At 46.8% G+C, this 23,504-nt stretch overlaps 1 protein-coding gene across 1 annotated transcript in view; it reads left to right on the top strand.

Moving 5' to 3' along the window:
* The window catches only part of LOC142558327 (uncharacterized), a 94,805-nt gene that overhangs the window by 57,746 nt on the left and 13,555 nt on the right, over nucleotides 1-23,504 (top strand). Inside the window, exons 18-25 of the mRNA XM_075670474.1 lie at nucleotides 881-1,016; nucleotides 3,360-3,557; nucleotides 4,337-4,459; nucleotides 5,829-6,006; nucleotides 13,426-13,491; nucleotides 14,189-14,426; nucleotides 20,034-20,187; nucleotides 21,442-21,551. Coding sequence (XP_075526589.1) covers nucleotides 881-1,016; nucleotides 3,360-3,557; nucleotides 4,337-4,459; nucleotides 5,829-6,006; nucleotides 13,426-13,491; nucleotides 14,189-14,426; nucleotides 20,034-20,187; nucleotides 21,442-21,551 — 1,203 coding nt within the window. The remainder of the gene's footprint in view (nucleotides 1-880; nucleotides 1,017-3,359; nucleotides 3,558-4,336; nucleotides 4,460-5,828; nucleotides 6,007-13,425; nucleotides 13,492-14,188; nucleotides 14,427-20,033; nucleotides 20,188-21,441; nucleotides 21,552-23,504) is intronic.

Genomic DNA, 23,504 nt, shown 5'->3' with positions numbered 1-23,504 from the left:
GGTGAAGCTGCGGACGTCAAGAAAAACCCAGCTGTGTTCTAACAGTTCCACTACAAAAATGTGGTCGCAGGGGTAATGAATCGAGCCAGTGTTCTTGGGCTGTGCAGAACACAATTGCCACACAGCCACTGTAGCGGTGGAGTTAGAAATATAGTGTCGCAGAATAATGCGGCTTAGTTTTTATCCAATAAACGAGGGATTTTTTTCTTTCCTTTCTGGAAAATAATACATTTGTCAGTTTTTTGAAGTTAGCATTGTCATCCTCTTCGGCGCTGGACTAATATTGCAGGCTTTTGCTTTTACACCACGTAAACAATAAGAAAGGCCTCGTAATCGAAATATCAATTTGGCGCATATCCAATTATCCTGTGTGAACATACGAGAATCCCATATAAAATTTAGCAAGGTAGCTATCTATAGTAGTTCGTGATTCATAGTGACTGTGAAATGCGCAAAAAAAAGGAAAACAAGGGGACCTGTTAATAACGTCTGGTTTCTTTCGTCCCCGCGTTTATTTCGCGCTCCTTACTCCCACATAAAAACCGTTATGCTCTCATGCACTGTATGAAACATGTATCATATGTCCCATATGATCAATGTCTCCTTATAATAATGTGAGATTATTGGATATGGGGGCACGTGGGTTGTTTCGTTCGATAGGGCTTCTTGGAACGTCATGAAAAAATTATACAAAACGGAGAAGTTGCACACGGTCACGCGGATATGCCCCACATCATATACGAGAGCCTTATGGGTTCTGTGTAGGATCCTGTGTGTTATAACATTTGGGACACGTGATTTTTTCCTTCGATAGCGCTTTCTGCACATCACGAGAAGTTCTACAAAACGCACAAGTCACGCTTGATTATCTGCATTTCAGGAAGGAGAACTTCGTACCCGACATCTTCGTGTCACTGGGCCACTTCTTTCATAACGACCAGGCTTTTCCAAAGTGTTTTATCGTTCCACCCACGTACCTGAGATATCCAGCAGAGACCACGTATCCTATTAGCATGGTGAGTAATGCCATTGTGATCAGTTTGTGGAGGACTCGACCAAAAGCTACGTCGGGCATTGTACAAGAACGTGTATTGAAACAACTTTTGTTATAGTGCTACTTTACTGTAGCAAAAATAAAGCCTAACGCGCGCAATTCTAATATGCAATGAGCGAAACTGTCATGTGTCATCCAACAAAATTTTAAATTTATTGGATAATCAGTAGGCAGTGTTATTGGGCTCATTAGTTTCTTCCCAATATTGTACGCCCGCAAGAACGCTCACAATATTTTTTTTTTCGGAGCACAGGAATAGAAATACACGTTCACGTTTCTTACGCAAGGACGAAGTACCAAGATTCTGGTGCCTGTTCATGGTGCTCAACTTGTCACGTAACCGTAGTGTAGACTAGAACGTTACGGACTACCCTATAAGTGACAAAAATAGAACAATCTATTCTTGCCACTTTTCTGATTTTGTCCGAATTGCGAAGCCTAAAGTAAGAAATGCACCTCTCAATAGCAAGTTATCTGTCGGAGCCTTAGCGATGATATTGAAATGCGATAGTATGACTCAAGCACTAGCGCTTTCACCAACGCATGTTTTTCGAAACATCAATGAGTTATTTCGCTTTTCATTCTAGAGGAAGTACAGTTATTAAAATATCTCCACTAATTGGTATATTCAGAATTTCACTCGGTGGTTGCAGTGAATACACATATAGCTTGCATTAGTCCTTTTTTATATAATTAGCCGTAAATTATAGAAACTAACTGTATAGGTTTATTACAAGACAACTAGTACATATGCAAACAAGACAGCAGTTCACTGGGACATAGAGGCTTGAAATGATGAGCAGTAGTCGAACAGGTAATGTCGCTAAGGGAAGCAGTTCTTTCCCTGTCAATGACAATCCCTTTTCAAAACGTAGTCTTCGGCAATGTTCTTTTTTCTACTACTGCTCATGACCAGTATATGTTTGACGTAGTAGTTCTGCGGAAACCCGCAAGGTGGAGAGAAGTAATTAATAAAGGGAAAATCAGACATCCACCCGTTCGTAGCAATTGCTACAAAGGAAACCCATACGGGTTCCTCGAAAGAAAAGCCTCAGAGTTGAAGAAAAATTTGAAGAAATTTTTCTTCAACTCTGAGGCTTTTCTTTCGAGGAACCCGTATGGGTTTCCTTTGTAGCAATTGCTACGAACGGGTGGATGTCTGATTTTCCCTTTATTAACCAGTATATGTTACAAAATATACAAATACGTGGAAGCATGAAAAAAGTTAGGTGCAGCAATGAGAGACAGAAAGACAGCGGTGTGGCTCAGAAGACAAATGAGAGCTGCCGATATTGTAGCTGGGATTAAAAGGCCAGGTGGAAAAGTGTAAGCACTGAAAGCTTGTGGTCTCTTAGTCCATAAACACATATGTCTCAGACAAAATGTCAGACCTCAATTGCAGACATATCTGGTGTTCTCTGAGAGTTACAGTATTAGTACAAAGGGAAGGGAAGCGCAGTCATGCATGTCTGAGAATAAGGTGGTAGGATATAGCAATAGTAATCAACTTTATTTATCAAAACAGCAGGTGACGCCTTCACCCTAGGCGAGCGGCGTCCTCAGTGCTAAACAGAATGTAGTCAGCGAGCCACAAATCGACATACGAGCACTGGAACGTGCACAGCACCCTTTATCACATGCTATGAAAATGTGACGGCACGAACCATGCAGCCCAAGAAGAAACCATTCACCGAGCCGTGGGAGGCCAGGCTGGCCAGCCCAATCGTAATCCCCCGGCGAGTCTGGTAGACAGGCCGTGGCGGACGGCAAGGGCAAAAGGCTAACGGCGTCATTGGTGGTGTGATTAAATGAGGAAATTTGCAAGCACGACATGCAAGCAGCTAGCGCAGGACAGGGACAACTGGATATCGCTGGAATAAGCCTTCGTCCGGTGGTGGGCATAAATATAGGCTGATGATGGTGCTGATGCTGTTATTGTAGTAATTGTTGTTGATGAGGCTGATATAGGGACATGACCCGGAAAAGATACCCAATGGCCAATGAAGCATACTAGTGAGGCAGGACTAGGACTAGGCAGCGCTTGTCCGTGCCGTGTCTCCCTCCTTGTCCCTGTCAAAATACTCGCGGTTCTGTTTAAAGTGGCTTTCCAACTCGCCCAAACGTCCGTTTTAAGGACTGGGAATCGGCTTCAGAGGCAGAACAAGAGCGCTCCTTTTACATACGACCGTCACGCAGGCATCTGTTTTGATTCGGGGAGCTCTATTCACTGTTGCTGGCATCAGAGCGTTCGTATGCTTTCACAGTCCAGTCCTGTCGGTAATGTGGCGTCCTTTACTTCATGCAGCCCACAGCTCACGACCACATCAGGCAGTACCGGGCTGCGGGCATCAACTCTACGATGGCCGTGTCGGTCACCATGTACGGTCGGTGGTACAAGCCAATGTGGGCGGACCCGGCCGTCGTCGACAAGCCCGGAAACTATGGCGTGCGCCACAGGTGCACATTCACAGGGCGTGAATCCCAGCTAGGCAGCATACTTGAGGTCAGTGCTTGTTCAAATGTTCAATGTCGGTGTTGCCAAAACGGCACGGCGTCCGAAATTCTTCACTGTGAAGTATGTGCAGAAATGCAGGGTTGATAGCGCTATTAAAAATCTTGCACGACGCTTAAGCTTCTCCTTTAAGAAAGGAATGCGATGGCATTTGAAGATCCCTGACTGCTTCTCACGCTTCCCGCCAACTGATGCTTATGTAACCGTTAGTGAGTCAGTAAATCAATCATTCAATCAATCAATAGTAAGGATCTAGAAAAGCTATCAAGGATATTGCTATCCAATAACAGAACATTTATTCATCTTGGCGGTGTTATCGCTACCTACGGTTGTCGCTTCTCTGCCATTTTTGTGCCCTATTTCCCATGCTCTCACAATGAGCTATATGCGTACTTTCTGTAAGAAAGCCAGAATTGGCAGATTCGTTTTCTGGCTTCAGCGAATTACAGTGAGCAGCTGATTGCCGAAAAGCAACGCAACACAAGAAAGAGAACGCAAATGCTCATCAATGAAAGAATACACATGTACCGCACTTGATGTTTATGTCTGAGTGACCGCGTTTTCAACCAGGAAAAAAAAAGCAGCTGCAGAAAAGGGGAGATTTAATTCTCTGAGAATAATGAGAACAGTCGCAGATCACCTTTACACGGAGCGTATCATGCTGCTCTTAATGTGTCGCTGCATTCAAATGCACAATGCTGAGTGGGAGGGCGTCTGTATTATACGATAGCTTAACAAGTATACGTACGTATGTTCCGCCGTTCCTTCAGCTCTGCACAAACAAGACTTCCAAGACCACGTACTACGACGTCGAGGAACACGCGACACTTATGTACAACAAGGAGCAGCAGTTCTCATTCGTCTACGACGATCCCGTTTCTTTACGTTATAAGGTAAGTTTCCGCGCATCCATTTATTTTAGCACAGATAGCCAATGTGTTTGCTTTGCAAGGAAGGCTGCATCAATTTTACTCGCCTGTTGCTGTTATTTTTTCTTTGTCGCTCAAATTGAGCCATTCACACCAATTGGTACATGTGAGACCCATACACGTGTCCGATTATCTGTTAAGTCTTCCCTTTCGATATCCATCTTTATCTAGAAATAGTTTAATTTTTTATAGTTTCTATTTTATAGTTTAGCTTCCTTATTGTAAGATCGCAAAAGACATCGAAAAGTCAAGGAACTTGTTTGTGGTCTATTTTCTTGTAGAAGGCAGAGTGGGTCAATATTTATTGCTAGGAGCTCACTGACGCCCTCCAAACAATAGGCCGTCTCTTCTTACTGCTTATACGGTACTACGCGGCAGACTTTCGTTGACAAGTACCTCAGTTCAGTAAAAGCCGCAGTGTTTGCAGTGTGGTTTACGAATGCCTTGATGTCGTCACGTCGGTAACGTCCGCAAGGAATAGGGGGGTCGGGGTGTGGGTGAGCTTTTCTGTCTGTAGAAAGGCAGTTTTCAGCTTCTTTCTGCTTCACGGAAGCAATGGTTTCGGAAAACTTACGGAGATTTCCGAAGAGGCGCTATTTTTTGCATAGTTTATGTTACAGTACTTCTAAAATGCATTGCGGATCACCTTCTGCGGTGCAGTGACATCGTGTAGCAGCACAACGAATGGACGCTGACGAGAAACTAAGAAGGGCGTTGTGCACCCGTTCAGAAAGTCCGCAGGAATCACGCCATCATATGTGGCTGGAGATTATAGAACGCCGATGATGATGATGAGTAACTCACCAGACGTTCCTCTAAGTTCGAAAAACGTTACCATCCTCACTAACGCCTTTACGTGGCACGAGTCGCGGTGTATCCTTGCAAACAGCGCATTCGCCTTTCTTTTTCTTTTTTTTTTCTTTGTACGGGACAAGGTTAATTCCCTCGCGTTGCGACGCTTACCGCTTGCTCGTATGGTATGAAGAACTTTATTTAGGTCCTGAGGGATCAGTCTGGGACTGATGCGGGCCGCTCCCACGTCGGTACAGAGAGGCCGAGCCCCTCTGCCATCACACGGGCCCTCTGGACAGCCCTGAGTTGGTCCGCCAGCACTTCACTGTGCAGCATTCGCTGCCACCACTGTTCACCTCGAGAACCATCACCGGCCAACGCCAAGCAGCGCCACAGCATGTGTTGTAAATCGAGCAAACCCCCACACTTACTACAATAGACTGAAACCCCGCAGTCCGGATTAATTTTATTCATGATGACCGGGTTAGGGTACGTCCGTGTCTGCAGAAGCCTGTTTTTCTTTTTTTTTTTTTGCTTGCAGCTTTGTACGTGTAAGCGTGAAATGATTGGTTACAAGTACGGTGTAGCCATTTACGACATGGAAGGCGCAGACGACTACGGCGTTTGCGGGAACGGAACTTTCTTTCGCCTTAAGGACCTCAGGAGCACCCTGGACTTCATCCGGGACAAATTCACCTCGCAAGAGGTGTACGAACGCTGTAAGTAGTGCTAACCTAACCCAATCTGACCAGAAGCGAAAGTTATGCAGTGCGGACATTTATGATTTCTAATAAGTATTAGAAATTCGCAGGGTATAGTACATCGTGGCAGAAGAGTCAAACAGCTTGCGCTGATTGTCTTACTGTAAGCTCAGCCATTACTTTCGACGCTACCCCCTGTACAAGCCGTGCAGAATACGTAAAATGTTAATCCCTCCATTAGCTTAATTATGACTAACGCAACATTTTTGGTGAACCTGCAATTTGCATTTTCGCCTGGGTATGTTATACGGCGGCACAGATTTGGGGTGACAAGAGAGGTTTTTACATTATAGCGTGAGAGCTCAATGAGTCACATTCAGCCGATGTGACAAGAGCGAGACTTTTTTGCACTGGAAAAAAGTACTGCGACGAACCACAAATATTCAATTTGGCATCCTGTGTTGAGTTGCTCCTATTAATGTGCGCGAAGTCAAAATACCGTAAAGCTTTTAAAATGAAGTTTAAACTTTCCTCTTATTGAGGAATACTTGTAACAAATTTTTGAAATTCAAGTAACAATAATACCTTGGCATGAGTTTTGTGTGAATATAAAATTGCTTGACATAGAACACTGGCATTATATGCGCAACATTAGCTCCTTAAAAAGAACTCGCAGTGATATTTACCTGTGCACTATGAGAATCAAGTTTTCTTTTTGTTTCTGACTGATGAGTTTTCTCATTTTGAGGACATTTGTAGGTTATCGGGTGTCGCTTTGTTGTCTAGGTTCTGAGCCTTAAATCATCCTGCCCATATTCGAAAGTCTACCTGTGCCGATTCGAAGCATGCGTCTGCTTATGTAAACATGTTTAAAACAATATCTGAGTCGTTTGCATTTCGTCGAAATCGCAGTAGGAGTTGTTTTACATTTAAAATTTCCTTACGAAATATACCGACAGAAATTTTGACTGCAATATTCTCCAGTTCGTTTACGACATTCTTCTATGGATCTTCATATGATGCTCGTTTAAATAAAACCTGTATTCACGCACTTTGAAAAAAAAATGATTGGCGTAAAGAATGTAGGTTGTAGAATGTGGATAGTGGAATCCATACACGATATCTATTGCCATTTGCAGCTATATGGGATGCCTTTTTCAGCTGTCGGCTGCAGGCCACTCCTGAGACCAAGCAGTTTATTTTTGGTAGATAGGTTCTAATGGCTGTGAAGGCCAGTGTAAAGCATAAACACCAACCCTGAGTGACGTGGTTGCGTCCTCCACGTGCGGTTAAATAGCGGAAGTCCGTTGGTCTTGGCAGTGTGATGTCATCTCTCTACCATCGCGGTGTTCCGATCGCCCGCGCGCGCACCTCGCGCCTGCACACTGAGTCTTCGACGCCAGCCCGCTTCTTCGGTATGGCACGTAGCTGCTGCCATATTTCCGCGTGTTACTGGCAGTTTTACTGTCCCTCCACCTCTCTCCTGTGCATTGTGATCCCCTTGTGCAAGCATTACGTGGTAAATGTGTCAAATTCGTCATCGTTATAGTAAGATTATCCGCCGCTAAGCTTTAAAGCAGTGTATATAGTAAGCCGGGTTGTCCTTGTTACTTTTCTTTCTTCCCGCTGCCCAATAAACGGCTAACCGTCGGAACAACATCGCCTGCAGCGTTTGAGCTGCCAACCGTCGCTTATATCTGATTATGCGTTTGGCTGTTAGCTCAGTTACATTCTCTAATACGAGTATGTGGTGGATGCTGTGAATACTACGGTAGTAACAGTTTTAATACTGTACACACTAATGTGCCTGTGGGAAATGTAAAGCCACTTCTTTTCAAGAATAGGCCCACTATGGTTGATGCAGTAGCTCAGCCTTCTAGTCTACTTAGTAACGTCTTTCGCAGCACAAAATATACGCCGTTGATAAAGACAGATGTTGGGCACTAGGTTTGCCTACAATAAATGAATATAGTTTTGAGGCGAAAGTGTATATATAATTTTCATGTCATGCACTATTAAATATGTCTTTACCGATTCTGAAGACATTCTTGTAGTTGGCCCAGTCATTTCCGCCGTCTTTAATAACGTTAACTTTAAACTTTCGTTAACTTTTCAAAGGCTGACATTGCATTTTTCGCCCACATTGGATGGGTCATTTCTGTTCCTTTTCTCTACCGCCGTCTGCTACGCGCCATGAGCGTCGTGTTTTTGTTTTGGTATAGCTCACGCAAATCTGAAAATTATAAAAACAGTGTATCCCGTTAAAATCAGGAAGCCAACGACGTACACACGACCATATTGATTCTGATTGGCTTGGGCTGTATCTCTTATAAAATATAATGCAGACTTTTTTTCATTCGGTTGCTCGAGAAGTGTCGCAATCGTGCTGCAACTGAAAGCTCAAATAATGTAATTGAAGCTCCTGGAGTAAATGAATGCACGCAGCGACTATTTTGAGAGTGAAATACTACACCTATCGAGTTCATGCTGTCGCTATTGGGTACCGCTACTCAGCACAGGGACGCGGGTTCAGAAAGGAAACGCTAGAAACTGAAGAAACAATCGTGCCGAGCATTGGTTGTACTCGGTAAAAAAAAATTAAAAGCAGTTAACAACGCTGACTCTCTACGTTATAGCAAACTTATATTGCGTTGATCGGGACATTTCGACGTGCTATGCGGGCGCGCTTTACGAGTAGCCTTGCGAACTTTCATTTATCAAGGTCGCGTTTCCGTACCTCGTATCTCGGGCACATTTTGACACCATCGCTGTCGCTCAACACATTTCGAATTTTCTATTGGATACGTTTCAAGTAGACGTTCATCTATAACGCTATCAAAATGCGTGACCGCTCTATCTTCCAGCGTAGCAGCCTAATTCTGCAACCATTAGGCTACAATGGCACGCTTGCTTCTTTCGTGCCAAATTTGTTATATGAAGCTTCTGGCGCTCACATTTTTTTATCGTTAGCGCTTATTGTTAGCGCTTACATACGCCAAGTTAGATAGCGCACTGCCTTCAGTATCGGCCTGTGTTTTTAGTTAGGTACCTCCAAAGTCGACGAAGTCCGCGTGCAATGCTATCGCAATCAAGAAAAATAGTAGGGTCTTGAAATGAACCCGGAGCACTCTTACTACGGCACTCCTTTTATTGTGCGTGTGTTGCCTTTGTACGTTAACACAGTCAAATAAGTTGACAACGCTTTACAGAGGCTCAAAGTATAAATAAGTCAACTCTAAAGTCACCAGACCTAAAAACTGCGAGTGCTCTGTGACTTATCTAAGACAAACGAACCTTCGAAGACGATCATAGTAAACCTATCGTTACTATTATTAACACCAAGTCTCTATTCTTTAACGTTAATTCTTTCATCTTTTTTTTTTCAATCTGTCATGCCCTTTACATTTTTCTGCTTTACCTCCCCGTTTTTCCTGTTCTTTTTCTCTCTATTATGCAAGCAATTAAGCGGCAGTTTAAATACTGCGAAAGTTTTACGCAACAAAGAATTTGGAGCACTGTGTTAAAATGCGGTTGGAAATAAAGATTTCTCCTTCATTAGTTATATAATATTTGTAAATGAGGAAATATAACGACAGGTCCGCGTACTTTGATAATGCTGCTGTACCCATAACATTTTTGAAAGACACCGAGCTGAGTCTGCACGCTACATCTGGAGCGGTGTTTCATAATACTGACGCGTGTACTTATCTTTATCGGGCGACCACGTTTCGCCGCCTAACAAATGTAATCGCACAGCGTGGGACGCGCCTGCATGTATCCGAAGTTCCTGGAAAGTTATCGATGCTTCTACCCTGCTGTCTGTTGTCGCTGAACCTCGTGTTATCTGATTTCATCGCGTGACGCGAATGGTGTAGAACTTTGTGGAAGGCACGCGGGTCCGAACGATTAGTCTGGAACATTCGGCGACTGCTGTATAAAAGCCGACGCGCTTGACCCGCTGAGCAGATTTTCGACGATCGCCGACCGTGTTCGCCGCTATCGTTGTGCAATAAGTGTAGCCTGTTTTTGTGGGCACAGGTTCGCCCAATAAAAGTTAGTTTTGTCTTTCACAGTATTTGCTACTGTGTTCTTCAACGTCACCACCACGTGACATCTGGTGGAGGTGCAGGGTAAGTCCGGTCATGAATGGTTATTCTTGCTGTGCAGATTCCAGTCGGCGTGAGGAGGTGTCCTCTAGCGGTCCGAATTTGAGGGCCTTTCCATGCGGTCTTAACTTTCTTCAAATGGGCGGCGATGTGCCCACTCATGGCGGAGTAATCAGCCCCTGTGTCGACTAAGGCAATGACTGCGTGGCCGTCGAGAAGTACGTCGAGGTCGGTGGTTCTTTGTCTGGCGTTGCAGTTGGGTCTTGTTGTCGGATCACGGCTGCGTCGTGTTGAACTGAAGCAGGAACGTCACGTCGTCAAGTCGTCTTTCGTCGGTGTATTCTTGGCTTCCTGACTTCGTCGGGATGGCGGCGTGTCGTCATTAGGTCGTCGAGATGGTTTCTTCGTCGGCGGCGGAGGATCTTCGTCAGTTCGACGAACAGCAACCGCACCTCCATCGGTTGCTGCTTTTAGTTTTCCGGATATGGGCTGACCGACCGGCCCCGGGCTGGGCCAGTGTATGGTCGGCGCTGCGGCGACAGGTAGCGGCCTGGTGACGGAGAACGGGACGGTCGTCGAGGGCTCCATTGAGTAGCGGCGAGGTAGTCGGCGATGTCACGTGGACGCTCTCCAAGCTGTGGACGCGGCGCGTTGACGGCGAACCCTCTCAGTTCCAAGTCGCGGTATGGGCATCGGCGATACACATGGCCGGCTTCTCCGCAGTGATAGCAGAGCGGGCGGTGGTCGGGGGCTCGCCAAATGTCTGTCTTCCTCGCGTAGGTGCGCTGGGCGATGGGTGGGCGTGCTGGCGGCGGCGGCGGCGGCGGACGACGGAATTGCGGCGTTACAGGGCCCTGGTGCGGTCGCGGAGGGGGGCCTTGACGGCGTGCGACGGCAGCGTAGGTCATCGCTCCTGGCTGGGGCTGCGGTAACTGAGGTTGCACCTCAGGAACTCTAAGCGATCGCTGAACCTCATCTTTCACGATGTCGGCGATCGAGGCCACTTGAGGCTGCGACGAAGGCAGGACCTTGCGCAGTTCTTCGCGCACAATGGCCCTGATGGTCTCTTGAAGGTCGTCGGAACCCAGTCCTTGGATTGCGTACTGCGGCGTGAGCCCCTGGCGGTTATATTGCAGGGTGCGCATCTCCAGAGTTTTCTCGATCGTCGATGCCTCTGTAGAAAACTCAGCTACAGTCTTCGGCGGGTTACGAATAAGTCCGGCGAAAAGTTCTTGCTTGACGCCCCGCATCAGGAAGCGGACTTTTTTCTCCTCCGACATTTCCGGGTCGGCGTGCCGGAAAAGACGGGCCATCTCCGTGAAGATCGCGATCGTCTCGTTTGGCAGCTGCACTCATGGTTTCTAGTAGAGCTTGGGCTCGCTCTTTTCGGACGACGCTTGTAAATGTTTGCAGGAAGCCGCTTCGCTGAACAGCGAAGTTCGGATAAATGCAGCCATACATACATACAGGATACATACATGCAACAGCAAACTTCGGATACATGCAGGCGCGTCCCACGCTGTGCGATTACATTTGTTAGGCGGCGAAACGTGGTCGCCCGATAAAGATAAGTACACGCGTCAATACTGGCGCGACCCGCCGTGGTAGCTCAGTGGCTATGTTGTTGGGCTGCTGAGCACGAGGTCGCGGGATCGAATCCCGGCCGCGGCGGCCGCATTTCGATGGGGGCGAAACGCGAAAACACCCGTGTACTTAGTTTTAGGTGCACGTTAAAGAACCCCAGGTGGTCGAAATTAACGAGTCCCCCATTACGGCGTGCCTCATAATCAGAAAGTGATTTTAGCATGTTAAACCCCATAGCTTAATTTTTTAATACTGACACGTGAACTTGTTTATCTTTTTCGGGTGAACGTTTTTCACCATCTAACAAATGTTACCTCAGCGCAGGACGCGCCCGCATGTATGAGAAGTTTCTCGAATCTTATCGATGGTTGTGTTGTCACCGAAGCTTGCGAAATCTGATTGCATGGGCGACGCGAATTGTGTAGAACTTTCTGGAAGGCACGCTGGCACTAGCGATTACTCTGGAACCTTCGATGGCTCGTGTATGAAAGCTGACGCCTTTGACCCGCTGATCAGCTTTTCTACGATTGCCGACTATGTTCGCCACTATCGTTGTGCTTTAAGTGTAGCCTGTTTTTGTAGGCACAGGTTCGCCCAATCAAAGTTAGTTTCGACATTCACAGTATTAGACAGTTTTAGTTTAGCGTTTGCGACCGAACGTAAAAGCATTATGTACGTAAAGAAATAGCGTCGTCCTCACTGCGCATGCTAGGAACTTTATTGAGTTTCTGCAGTTTACGTGCGCTATGATAACGTACGTTTTTGGCAAGTTTAACGGCCGTAATGTTTACGGACGCTAATAGCGTTGTCGAACATGGCGGCACCCATGGCTCCCGCTTGAGCGTGAATTCTCGTGATGGCTACGCTCTCACTCGCGTTGATCGCCAGTAACTACTGTAATGAGCTTTCGCTTTCCCTAAACTAACCTGAAAGGTTAGTTATGAGCGTATAGCGCGTCCATTTTCTGAGATCGTTCGCTGATTCTGGCACCCGTACGCTTAATGAGACGCGTCCACATAGCAACAGCAGGATGGTTGCTAATGGATCGTCTTGGGGTGGATACGTTTGGCACGAGGCACCAGACGGCACCCTGTTTGAGAACGCTTTCTTTACGTTTCTGTTTCCGTAAGGTAAACTAAAGGACTTGATAGGACACGCACCATAACGTCCCGCAGAGGTGCTTACGTTTAACGTACGTAAGGCGACAAACATTATTTTAAACTGTTCGTTGTTACTGCGTTCTTTACCGTCACTACTGCGTGACAATGCGCATAATTGATAACAAATTTTTGCTTTTGAAATAGTAGTCTAGATCAAAATAAAGTAGTTTGCAGTTTTACAGTTCTCTAGCCTCAAAAAGTCATAGATGTAAGAAATGCATTTAATAACAGTCAGCCTCCAGAAGTGCTCTTATGTCAGCTATATCTATCGTTATTTTCTTAATTTCTTGCTAGGTTTCTCAGACGCCTTGCACTAGAGTGTAGAGCAGCAACTTAGGCAGAAAATAGAAAGCGAGTTAAGCGACTTTTATGTTGAAGTATTGATAGCTGTTTGTCACATCAGTATTTCCAAACTACGAAATTGTAGCCAATTGTTCTGTTAAGTTCGCCATACAATTCATCGTACGTAGAAGCCAGTGTTTATTAGGGCGGTCGATGTGAAGAGATCTTATCGCGTATCAGGTGGTACTCTGCTGGTTTATTACTAATACTAATTAAATACGTGCACCAATCTTCTCCACTCATAGGCATCGATCCTTCAAAGCCACTGCACCTTTCAACGAAGGGCGTCCCCCGTACGGTACAACCCACAGGTATGTTGACAGAGCGTTTCGAACAGTAAATGCCACATATTGAAGTTTTGCATGGACCATGTTATGTCGCCGATTTCAGAATGGGCCTATTGCACTACGTTTGTGAAGGTCATTCTCAACAAACACTTGTTATAACAAGATAACGTTTTTTGGACTATTGCTTTGTTCCAACTTTTTTTCCAATATCGATGGGACTTTATTAATTTTCCACCAGAAGTGTTGAACTAGTGCGACATGAACTAATGTTAATTGCAAAGGGTTTCACCGCTTTGGGCAGCATAGAAAGTGACCAGCTCCTTTATATTTTTGTGGCATCATGAAAGGCAAAAAGCGCTGCGAAACCCCCTTCGCCATGGGGTAGCAGACCTTTATGACTGTCTGTATCACGCGATGATGATTGACAGACGAAGCAAAGAGAGTCAGTAGAATCTTGCCGCTGTCTTGTTGACGATATGGAGAACGTACTTATTTGTCAATGTATTTATTTGTTACTGTTATAATTAATGCTGCTAACTTCTTGAAAATGTCACAACTCCGCTTACTTTTTTGTTGTACATAAATATCTCCCCCTGCTTGCGCTCCGTGAAAGTGAGTTTTCTGCTGTAATACAAACGTACGAAACAGGTTGCAGGATTCGTTCGTAGATTCACTCGTTCATGGACTGATTTTCTGTGCCATTTAATGGGTCTTTCCTCAGTGCCGCCCGTGAATGTCGACAAGCCTCTGCAGTCCCCACTGATCTGCACATTCGGAGTCAACTTTACCGCGCACACACCTTTGCCCGATGATGGCCTTTGCGACTACCTTTTCTACACCACCATGGACAGCGAGGGCGGATCAAGCTACTCCATTTTCAAAGAGGACTTTCTGCATTTCTTGTCAGCGGCTTCGGACGCGCAGTCCAAGACTAAATACGGCGTTGGATTCAATTACAAGTGAGCATGCCACCGTCCTCTGTTTACCTCTGCGTCCGCGTTGTTACGACTTTGAGGTGGTCCCGTAGCGCTCGTCACCCGTTTCGTGACAGAGCGTTGGTAGCGAAGACTCCGAGTCAGGCGTCGGTGAGAATAACAAAAGGGACTTTATACACTATATACAGGTCATTATACAGGACATGAAGGGATCGGCACTGGGGCCGAGAGCTCACAGCAAACGCGACTGTTCTCGCACGGCGACGTCCGGCGAAAACGCGTGACACATATCACTCCAGTCGAGAGCGGCACTCTGCTCCCGGTGGGTCGGCGGATCCGGTTTTCCAGGCGGCGCGCCGCGGCTTATAAGCCCCCAGAAACCATTGTCACTCAAACGGCCCAATACAAAGTGAGCACTCGACGGTCGTCGGAGGGGTCCAATCAGCGACCACGCTGGCCACCCCGTTCAAAACTGGCGGGCGCGGTGACCTCCAGGGAAGCGGAGGTACGGCGCCGGGCTGTCTGGCACTTGGCGACACGTTTGAACATGTTGCCCGCCTATGCTTCTCCGGAGGGCACCACTGCCTGACGGTTCAGCATCTTGACTTGTCAAGGGAGAATTAGGGCGCTGTGCCTTTCGGCGCAGCCCCGGGTTTGTCCAAAGGGCGCTCGCAGGAAAATTCTCCATCTTGCAGATTCGGAATCCGGGCTTGTGGTAATGGCACAACAGCATCCCCGCCCTCAGATAAGGCGCCGGGAAGACGAGCTGCCTCCACGTGGCTCGGATGCCAGGCGCGCACGTTCGTCAGGCTCGTCCAAGTTTACGTCGAGTGTCGGGACGCCAGGTCACTTCACGTGCCCAGGTCCCACTCGCCAGGACAGGAGCTCGGCTCACCGCGTTGTCGCCAAGGCACCTCAACCAGCTCCGCTCGGGTCGTTCCTAAGCCCTTGCTTCTCGCCACTGGTCCCGGTTGGTCGTTCTGCAGCTTGCAAAACCGACCGGCAAAAGGCAACACCCAACACGAACAAGTGCCCTCTGTCTCCCGTCAAACACCAGACAAGGCTATAATCCAAATCAACCTAACTGAATTTCTATCCCCCTTTTTGCTCCCGCTGCAACAAGAGGCAGGTGTACGATCTAGTATACAAGGCTCAAACAACCCTTTTTCAAATGAACAACACACCAAAAGATCAGGAACAATTAATAATCAGCAATAACAATGACAAATAGAATGGTCCCCTTGAAATCACTTGGACCGACAACATACTACTGAGGAAGCAAATGAGGTCATTCATTTTTCCCGGCGATATTTTCGCGGAATCCGAAGCTGCTTACATTTGCGACCCTGCTTATCCGTGTAGCGGCGGTACAATAAGCCAGATTCCTTGCCAAATGAAACCCACTTTTTTTCCACTCCCCGTTTGACGCTCTTCCTCAGATCGGCTAGTGAGCAGTCTTCCTGTTGCTCGCGAATCAGAGTTTCTCTTTCAACTGCCGCCTGCTCCTGCCAGCTGGCGGAAACCGGAGCGAGTGTGGAGCCCGCGTCGCCTAATTGCGGCGTCGCGTCTATATCGCGGCTAGCACTGCACGCGTCACTCCCACTCACTTCCAGGACCCGCTCGCCTAGGCCAGCCTCCGAGCTCTGCCTCTCCCGTGACTGGTCGCCACTCAAGTTACCTTGATCAGTCCGTGTGCCGCACCGCCTTTCGCTCACCGACGCAAAGTCAAGTTCCCTCGACAGCGGGAGCGCTTTGGATCGCGTGAGCGCCATGTACGCCACGTCGGCAAAGAATGATTTGCCCTGATCCTTGAGAAGAGGTAGGAAAAGTGCTCCGGGAGGGCGGCTGACACAGCGGCTTCGGTGTTAAGTTTCCCAAACTCTCCTTCAATGATAACCGTTGCGATCGGTAAACAGACACTCTCCTCCTCGGCCACTTGCCGTATCCTAGCACACTCTCCCGTAAAATCACTCGAGGAGACGAAAGACGGGTGAACAACGTCCATAGTTGCTGCAGAGTCCCGAAGTGCACGGCACTTCTTACCGTTTATCTTAATTTCCTGCACATAGGGCTCCAATAGACGTATGTTTTTGTGAGTTTCCTGTATTGTTGCAAAAGCAATTCTCTCTGGGCAGCTTGCAGCGATGTGCCCTTGCTTTTTGCAATTGTAGCAGGTTAACGGTTTCCGTTTTTCAAAAGAACGCGTCGTATCGTTTCGCGGTTTTGTTGCAAAAGCAACTTTCTCTGGGCAGTTCGCAGCGATGTGCCCTTGCTTTTTGCAATTGTAACATTTCCGTTTTTCGGGCTTTCCGGAAAACCCATCTCCCCTATCTGCTTTTTCTACGCGCACTGCCTTGCTGTGCAAGCTGCGGCGGGTGTAATACTCTTCCGCTAACTCTGCTGCCTTGTTTAGCTTAACCTCCTTTAGCCTATCTTGCAGCCAGAGCCGGACATCCTCATCAATGCAACGGTAGAACTGCTCCAACGCGATGCATTCGACAATTTTGTCGCGGTCGTCGTAAACCTCTTCGCCCTTCAGCCATTCCACCAGATCGGCTTTTAGACGAAACGCGAAGTCAACATTCGACTCCTTGCCCTTTTTTGCATACCGGAACCTCTGCCGGAAAGCTTCGGGCGACAATTTGTACTTCCGCAGTAGCGCTTCCTTCACATCACTGTAGCTCTCAAACGCCTCTTTCGATAAGCAAGTTATTACGTCTGATGCCTCCCCAGGAAGCAAGGCTAACAGATTCTGTGCCCAGAGGGATCGCTCAATGCTATTCCGTTCGCACACGTGCTCAAATTTCACGAGGTATTTGGCCATATCCTCTCCGACGGCAAAGGGTGGAAGTTGATCGCGTATTCTCGGAACATTAGAAGTGAGACCAGGCGCGGGCGAGTTATTTCGGATCTCCAACTCTTTCATTTTAAGCTCGTGCTCGCGACGTTCTCTCTCTCTCCTTTCCTCCTTTTCCTCCTCGCAACGTTCCTTTTCTCTCCTCTCCTCCCTTTCCTCCTCGCGACGTTCATTGATACCCGCCAAGGCTTCTGCGGCTTCCTCAGCCGTTACGTCCCCAGTCCTCATGACCTCAAGGATCGCATTCTTTCTTTTGGTTGAGCCCAACTCAATGCCCAACTCCTCACAAATTTCGAGAAGTTCCTTCACCTTGTACTTCTCCATCGTTCACACTGTCCTCCTGCTGTTTACCCTTTTTGAATATACCTGCCGTACGCTACTATAATGCTACTAGTAAGACATATGCAAGTATTTCACACACTGCCCTGTTTACCCCCTCAGCATCCCCTGGTTTTCAAAACACTCTTACTAGGCTTGAAACACACAAGGTTATCACAATGCAACACCAAATCCTTCCCTAAGCTACTATAACCTGTGTCAGAGAAAGTCTGGTGTTTGAGGTAAACTTCAGGCACTCACCGCGCCGAGGTAGCTGATGCCGGTCAATCCCGTAGCTGTGGTAATCCGGGCTTGTGGTAATGGCACAACAGCGTCTATAGAGACAGTGGTTTTCAGTGAGCAAAACTGATTGAAATTCTGACAAGCACCCGACCACTGCACAGACGTGGCTTTAGGCGGTGTGGATAGCATAGAAGAGAAATAGGGAAGCGAAACGTCAAGTAAAACGAGACACGCGTCAGAATAAGCAAATGCCTTTCGTGTCAAATATTTCTTGGTTTCGTTCTTTCATCGGCTAAAACGTGTGCAGTGCTTCATAAGCAAAAGAAGGTGTTAGCGTGTTTTGTTTTTTTTTTCGTAAGACGCATTAAGAGTGTTCAAACAAAAAAAAACAAAGCTGGTGACCCAAAGAAATAGGGGCTGCTCCAGTGCAACAAAATCTGTCCCGCACGTGCACCTGCTGTTTTGTGTTTCGTCTAACTTAGCACTGTTATTTTGTTTCAAAATGTCACTAACCAGTTGAACCGAGCCTCAGCAGCAGTAACAATGTTGCAACGTTTCACTTTGTAGTCAGTGCTCGTTCTTTTGCGTTTCTTTGTGTGTCCGGCTTTAAACAATGCAGTATAGCTGAATACGCACCATTCCTACCAGTCTTCTACCCGGCAAACTTGTATATCTGTGGCGGCGCTTGTAAAATGGTATGTTCTTTTTCTTCTCCAGGTAACTGCATTCTTACATTTACATCTGACACGTAACGCAATTCAATTCATTGAGTGGGCCTGCTGAAATAGGACGCCTTACTGCTAGAAGCATTGAAATGCATATTTCAAATATTGCGAGAGAGCTATTAAACCTCGGCGGTTTATTTAGCAAGTCGCGCGCGGTAGACCATGACGCTCGCCATGATGATGATTATATACAGATGAAAAAGATGGAGGAGTAATATATAGCTCACAATATTAACATTATGAAACCAGTAAACTTAGAGCGCATGTCGCAATCTACCCATTGTGGCTCGTAAGTTCGCAAAGCTTATCCTATGGGAGCGGATATCGAGGATGAGATTGGTTTGTGGACTTTCATTTTCATTTAATTTATTTTTACCCTCAGGGCTTTACCGCATTACAGAGGGGAGCATAGGTACCAGCAGAAAAGTAAACAAGAAAAAAAGCAGTTGCAAGTAAATAGACGGATATACAAAGCAGTACAAAATATTCAATCAGAGGAACTCAAGTAGTACAATGTGATCGAAGAACGGAAGTCAATCGCAGTTTTAAAAAAGATCAAGTAGTGTGGCACGAATGCGGGAGAGGTCAGTTAGTAGTACAATGCATTTATGGAGGTGGTTCCAGTCGATACAGTCTTTCGGCTAGAAAGATAGAGAATCTTTTACGGTTTTCCATCTTGGCACACATAGATTCTGTTCCTGACCGACATGTGAGTAGATGTATATGGTGATGATTTTATTAAGAGCGTTTGAAGGTAGTGATTGTAATAGTATGCTTTGTGGAACAAACGGAGGTGAAACAACTGCCGGTGTGTTGCACGTAGGGAAGGTTTAACCTCTGTCTTCGTGTAAGATACACAGGATGTGCACTTAAAGCTTGTAAAATTCATTCTTGATCCGCCTACGCTTCCAGCAAAGCACCTTTTTTGTGCACTGCAGGACAAATTAACTGGAACACCAGTTAGCCACTTCATACATTTCAACAAGGCGGTGTTGATAAAAAATAGGAGAAAGAGGTTACTTTTTCGTCTTCAGGATTGTCGGCTTATAATTACTGTGGGTCAGACTAACGTGAAGAGGGGGGGGAGAGGAGCCAGGAGAAATGTGAGGAAGGTGAATTTTGTTTTCTTCACAGCCTACTTCTTACTTCTGACGAGTGTTTGTGACATCTTGAGGACACAATCTTAAACGTGAGCCTCACAGTGAACGCATGAATCCACTCGCCGTTTTCGGACACGAGAGCCTTTTGCTCTCTTGAACATTCAGCTGTTACAGCCTCAACGGACGTCCTGAACAATAAGCCTTCGACTCCCAAAGGTACCCAGCTTTGGTCAGCGTGAGGCTTCTAAAGTGTATGTGTGGTTCGACATATTGCGTCCAGTTTAGAGTATTTGTTCTGGCGATACCTGGGGCATCTCACTCTAGTGCAGTTTAGGATGCGCTATTTGTGCGGCAGTGTGCACTGATCTTCTGATGCCCACTGTTTCAGCAACCGAGAGCAAATGAAGCAAACGTGGCTTAGTCAAAGCGGGGATAAGCTGCTCGACCTTTGGAAGCGTGGAATTTCTCTTTTCGGATACCTGGACGTCCCTCCCTACTATTTCAACATGGACAGCGCCAAAAGTCTGCTCCTGAATATAAAAGTGAGTTGGGTTCAGCTGAGTTTGGGCACAAAGCAGGCGCTCATGAACTCAAACAAATTACTTCAATAGCCACCGCGCTATTGCCTCTCCTTAAAGCAGCCTACATTCACTCAGCATTTATCCTTGAATCCCAGGGAAAGTAACTCGGGAACCACGTTTGCGATTGTGCTAACGTGCATTGTCTACCGACTAAAAGGCTCCAACGAAATTGAAAAATTTCGCACAGCAGGAGACAAGGGCGCATGCAAACATGAACACGAAATCTAGGATCTGACGGAATGCCGTCTGGTCGGGCACAATAACGATAATATTAGTTGCATCTTTGACTCGTTCAGCTCTGCGCCACCAGGTGGCTACACCACGCAAGCCGCTCACGTTTACGCCTGCACCCATCCGTCGAAACGCCCAACTCTCCTGCATTTAACGAGATACCGGACACGCCCGCTGGTGCCACAGTAGGATCGCAACGCACGCTGTTCGGAAAGCTCTCCCTGGGCATTGACGGCCAGTCGGCTATAGCGGAGAGGCTGGAGAGGCTGGGCACGCTGCCTTCGAAGCACCGGAAGTAGGCGACACGAAGTCACATGATGTCGTAGAGCCTGTGAAAGCGGAGCTTAGCCCCGAAAGTTCGTCTAACGAGTTGAGGAGGATAAGCATGGCTAGGTAGGAAGGTAACTTGTAATCCCCCGTAGCTTTCCTAATATTAGACGCTTTACTTAAATTGTGGCGCGAATGTTTTACTATAACTTTACCTTAGGCGTCAAATAGATTTGTCCAAACCATTTCGGGACCATTTAGTTTCAGGTTGTGCTTATGTGCATCGTCCCACTTGTGGTTCTTATGCTGTTGTTTTGCTCTTGTGGTAATTAAGAATTGGTAAAATGGTTTTCGGAATTACTTAAAGAACTGCGAACACATTGCGGCTTTAATTACAGGGTCGTATTCGCGCTGTGTGACATGAACCCACCGCTGGAGGTTTGACACTAAGTTCAAAATACATTGAGTGCATGCGTTTCATATAGAATGAAAGTCGTAGCAATTTAAATGAGCTATGCATTTTCTGGACACCGAAGCGCAATTCTTGCACGAAGACTTGCAATGAGGCTATTTATATATACGTTCTTTTTTGGACTTGCTTCTATAGTTAGTGCGATTATCTGGTAACCGCGTGAACGCTGATTGCCAGGGACTAATCGGTATTGGCGCAGCGCCACGTCAGTGTTCTGGTCAGCTGACGTCATCGATGTTATGCAGGGAATGGTAGAATTGCTGCGTCCAGTTGCAGTCGGACGGCGGCCCTTCACCGTGTTCTCGGCCGTCATCGCTCGGCCTCTGTGGGGTTCTCCGCTTGCGAAGGCGTTTCAGTAAGTGCGCGGCTTCTTGCTTGCTCCATCTACTATGCATCTGCCGTTGCCTATCTGCGGTGCAGGAATCCTGGCACAGAATCTTGCTACACAAAGTTATCGAGTATAAGTTTGCGCCCCACCCGACAAAGTCACCTTGAAAACAACATTATTCCTTAGTCATCAGTCATCGTATCGCTCTGTCTTGAGTATTACTAAAACGAACCCTTCTTTTTGGGTGTGTTTACAAAAAAAAGCTATTAGTTTCATTTCCTTTTAATCAAAATTTCATTAACATTCTTCGTTTATTCGCAGCAGGATGCGTTGCATTACGATAGCGCATGAGCGCAGTCGTGTGGCTTTATTTCATATTTACCGAGCTTTCATTAAACGCCGAAAAATAACACCACGCTGCATGTACGTTGCCACAGAAAATTGAATTGGTCGTTTCTGAACCTCCTGTACAACGCAACGAAACGCGCACTTGGCCGTAAAGTGAATATTTAAAAATTTGCATGCCTGACCTTAGTTAAATAACCAATTAAGCGTAATATAAAAAATAACATAAGGCGCGCCACATGACGGCAAACCATATACCGTTGGTTTTGTTCCGCCGCAGCTAACCGCTGTTTTTTCAATCCTTGGCACAAGTTACTAGAAACACCCTATATTAACAAGAATTATAAATAAAAGTACCTTTCGTAGATGACCTATCAACCAGCACCATTCAACGAGAAGTAAAACACAAATGAAAATAACAACGCCACAGGCAACACAACATATTAACAAGAGTTATTGTTTAAAACATTGGCAATGAAGGTGAACAAGTGGCACAGTGGTATAACTCCTGTTGTGTCTGTGACGCAGAGAGGCGAAGACGGGCAATCTTGCACGCCTTTTCTGCTGTAGCAACGATGTTGCGAGCGTGTTCAGTCGACGGTTTGGCAGCGGTCAAAAGACACTTGCAAAAAATGGAGCGTTGCTTCTCGTTCGTACGCAAGATAGAACGGAGAGTAGCCAGTGGTGTCATGGCGTGAGCAGCTATATGCAAAGGTGACGAAAGGCAGCGTGATGTAACAGTCGTTTTGATCAAATGAAACATGCCTTGAAAGCATATCCGCGATCGTCCTATTCAGGCGTTCAGTAAAACCGTTCGTTTGAGGGTGGCAGGCAGTCGTTCGCTTCTGTATGATACCACAAGAACCAAGTAAGCCTTCGATGACTTTAGCTAAGAAGTAGCGACTCCGTCTGTAAGAAATTGATGAGGAGCGTCGTAGTGTCAAATGACGTCTTGCATCGACAAGTCGGCGACGTCCATAACGCAACCGGTCGAGAGAGATGTTGTGATGGCGTAACAGGTTCCATAATCTGTAGCAACGGCAATTAGTTTGTTGTCCGCGGTGGAACGAGGGAAAGGTCCGAGAGGGTCGAGACGAACACGAGAAAGTACGTAGCTCGGCTGGTATATCAATAGGCTGGAAGAGCCCATCAGCAGGAAGAGCTGTCCTTTTCTGGCGTTGGCACAACTTGCAGGCAGCGAGATAACGACGAACATAGTGGTAGAGACTGGGCCAGAAAATGTGTTGCCGTACACGTTCGCACGTCCTAAAACGCCTTGGTGGCCGGCCGTAGTGACAACACGAAGTTGCTCGAGTACGGCCGCCCGGAGATGAGAGGGTAGCTCCTGTCCCTCGTGGTGTATGCTCCGGCGATATAAGATGTCATTTACAATGACGAACAAGAGGAGTGACCGGCCCGACGAGCAAGAATTCGGGCGCTTGATGAGATCATTTAGAGACGTTTCCCGCCGTCGCTCGTCACCAATGTGGCTGGATGCGGTGAGCGAGAAAAGGCCGGCTGGCGTGTACTCCATGGGAGCGGATTGTTGAGACAAGGGACCCTACAACGTCAAACTATGCCATTATGTTTTTATTGCAATCTCCTGACGTCAAATATGCGTAACCGCCGACGCAA

The sequence above is a fragment of the Dermacentor variabilis genome, chromosome 9 (assembly GCF_050947875.1).
Source record: "Dermacentor variabilis isolate Ectoservices chromosome 9, ASM5094787v1, whole genome shotgun sequence".
Classification (NCBI taxonomy): Eukaryota; Metazoa; Arthropoda; class Arachnida; order Ixodida; family Ixodidae; genus Dermacentor; species Dermacentor variabilis.
Note: the sequence above shows the minus strand (reverse complement) of the source record. Positions and strands in the feature narration are given on the sequence as shown.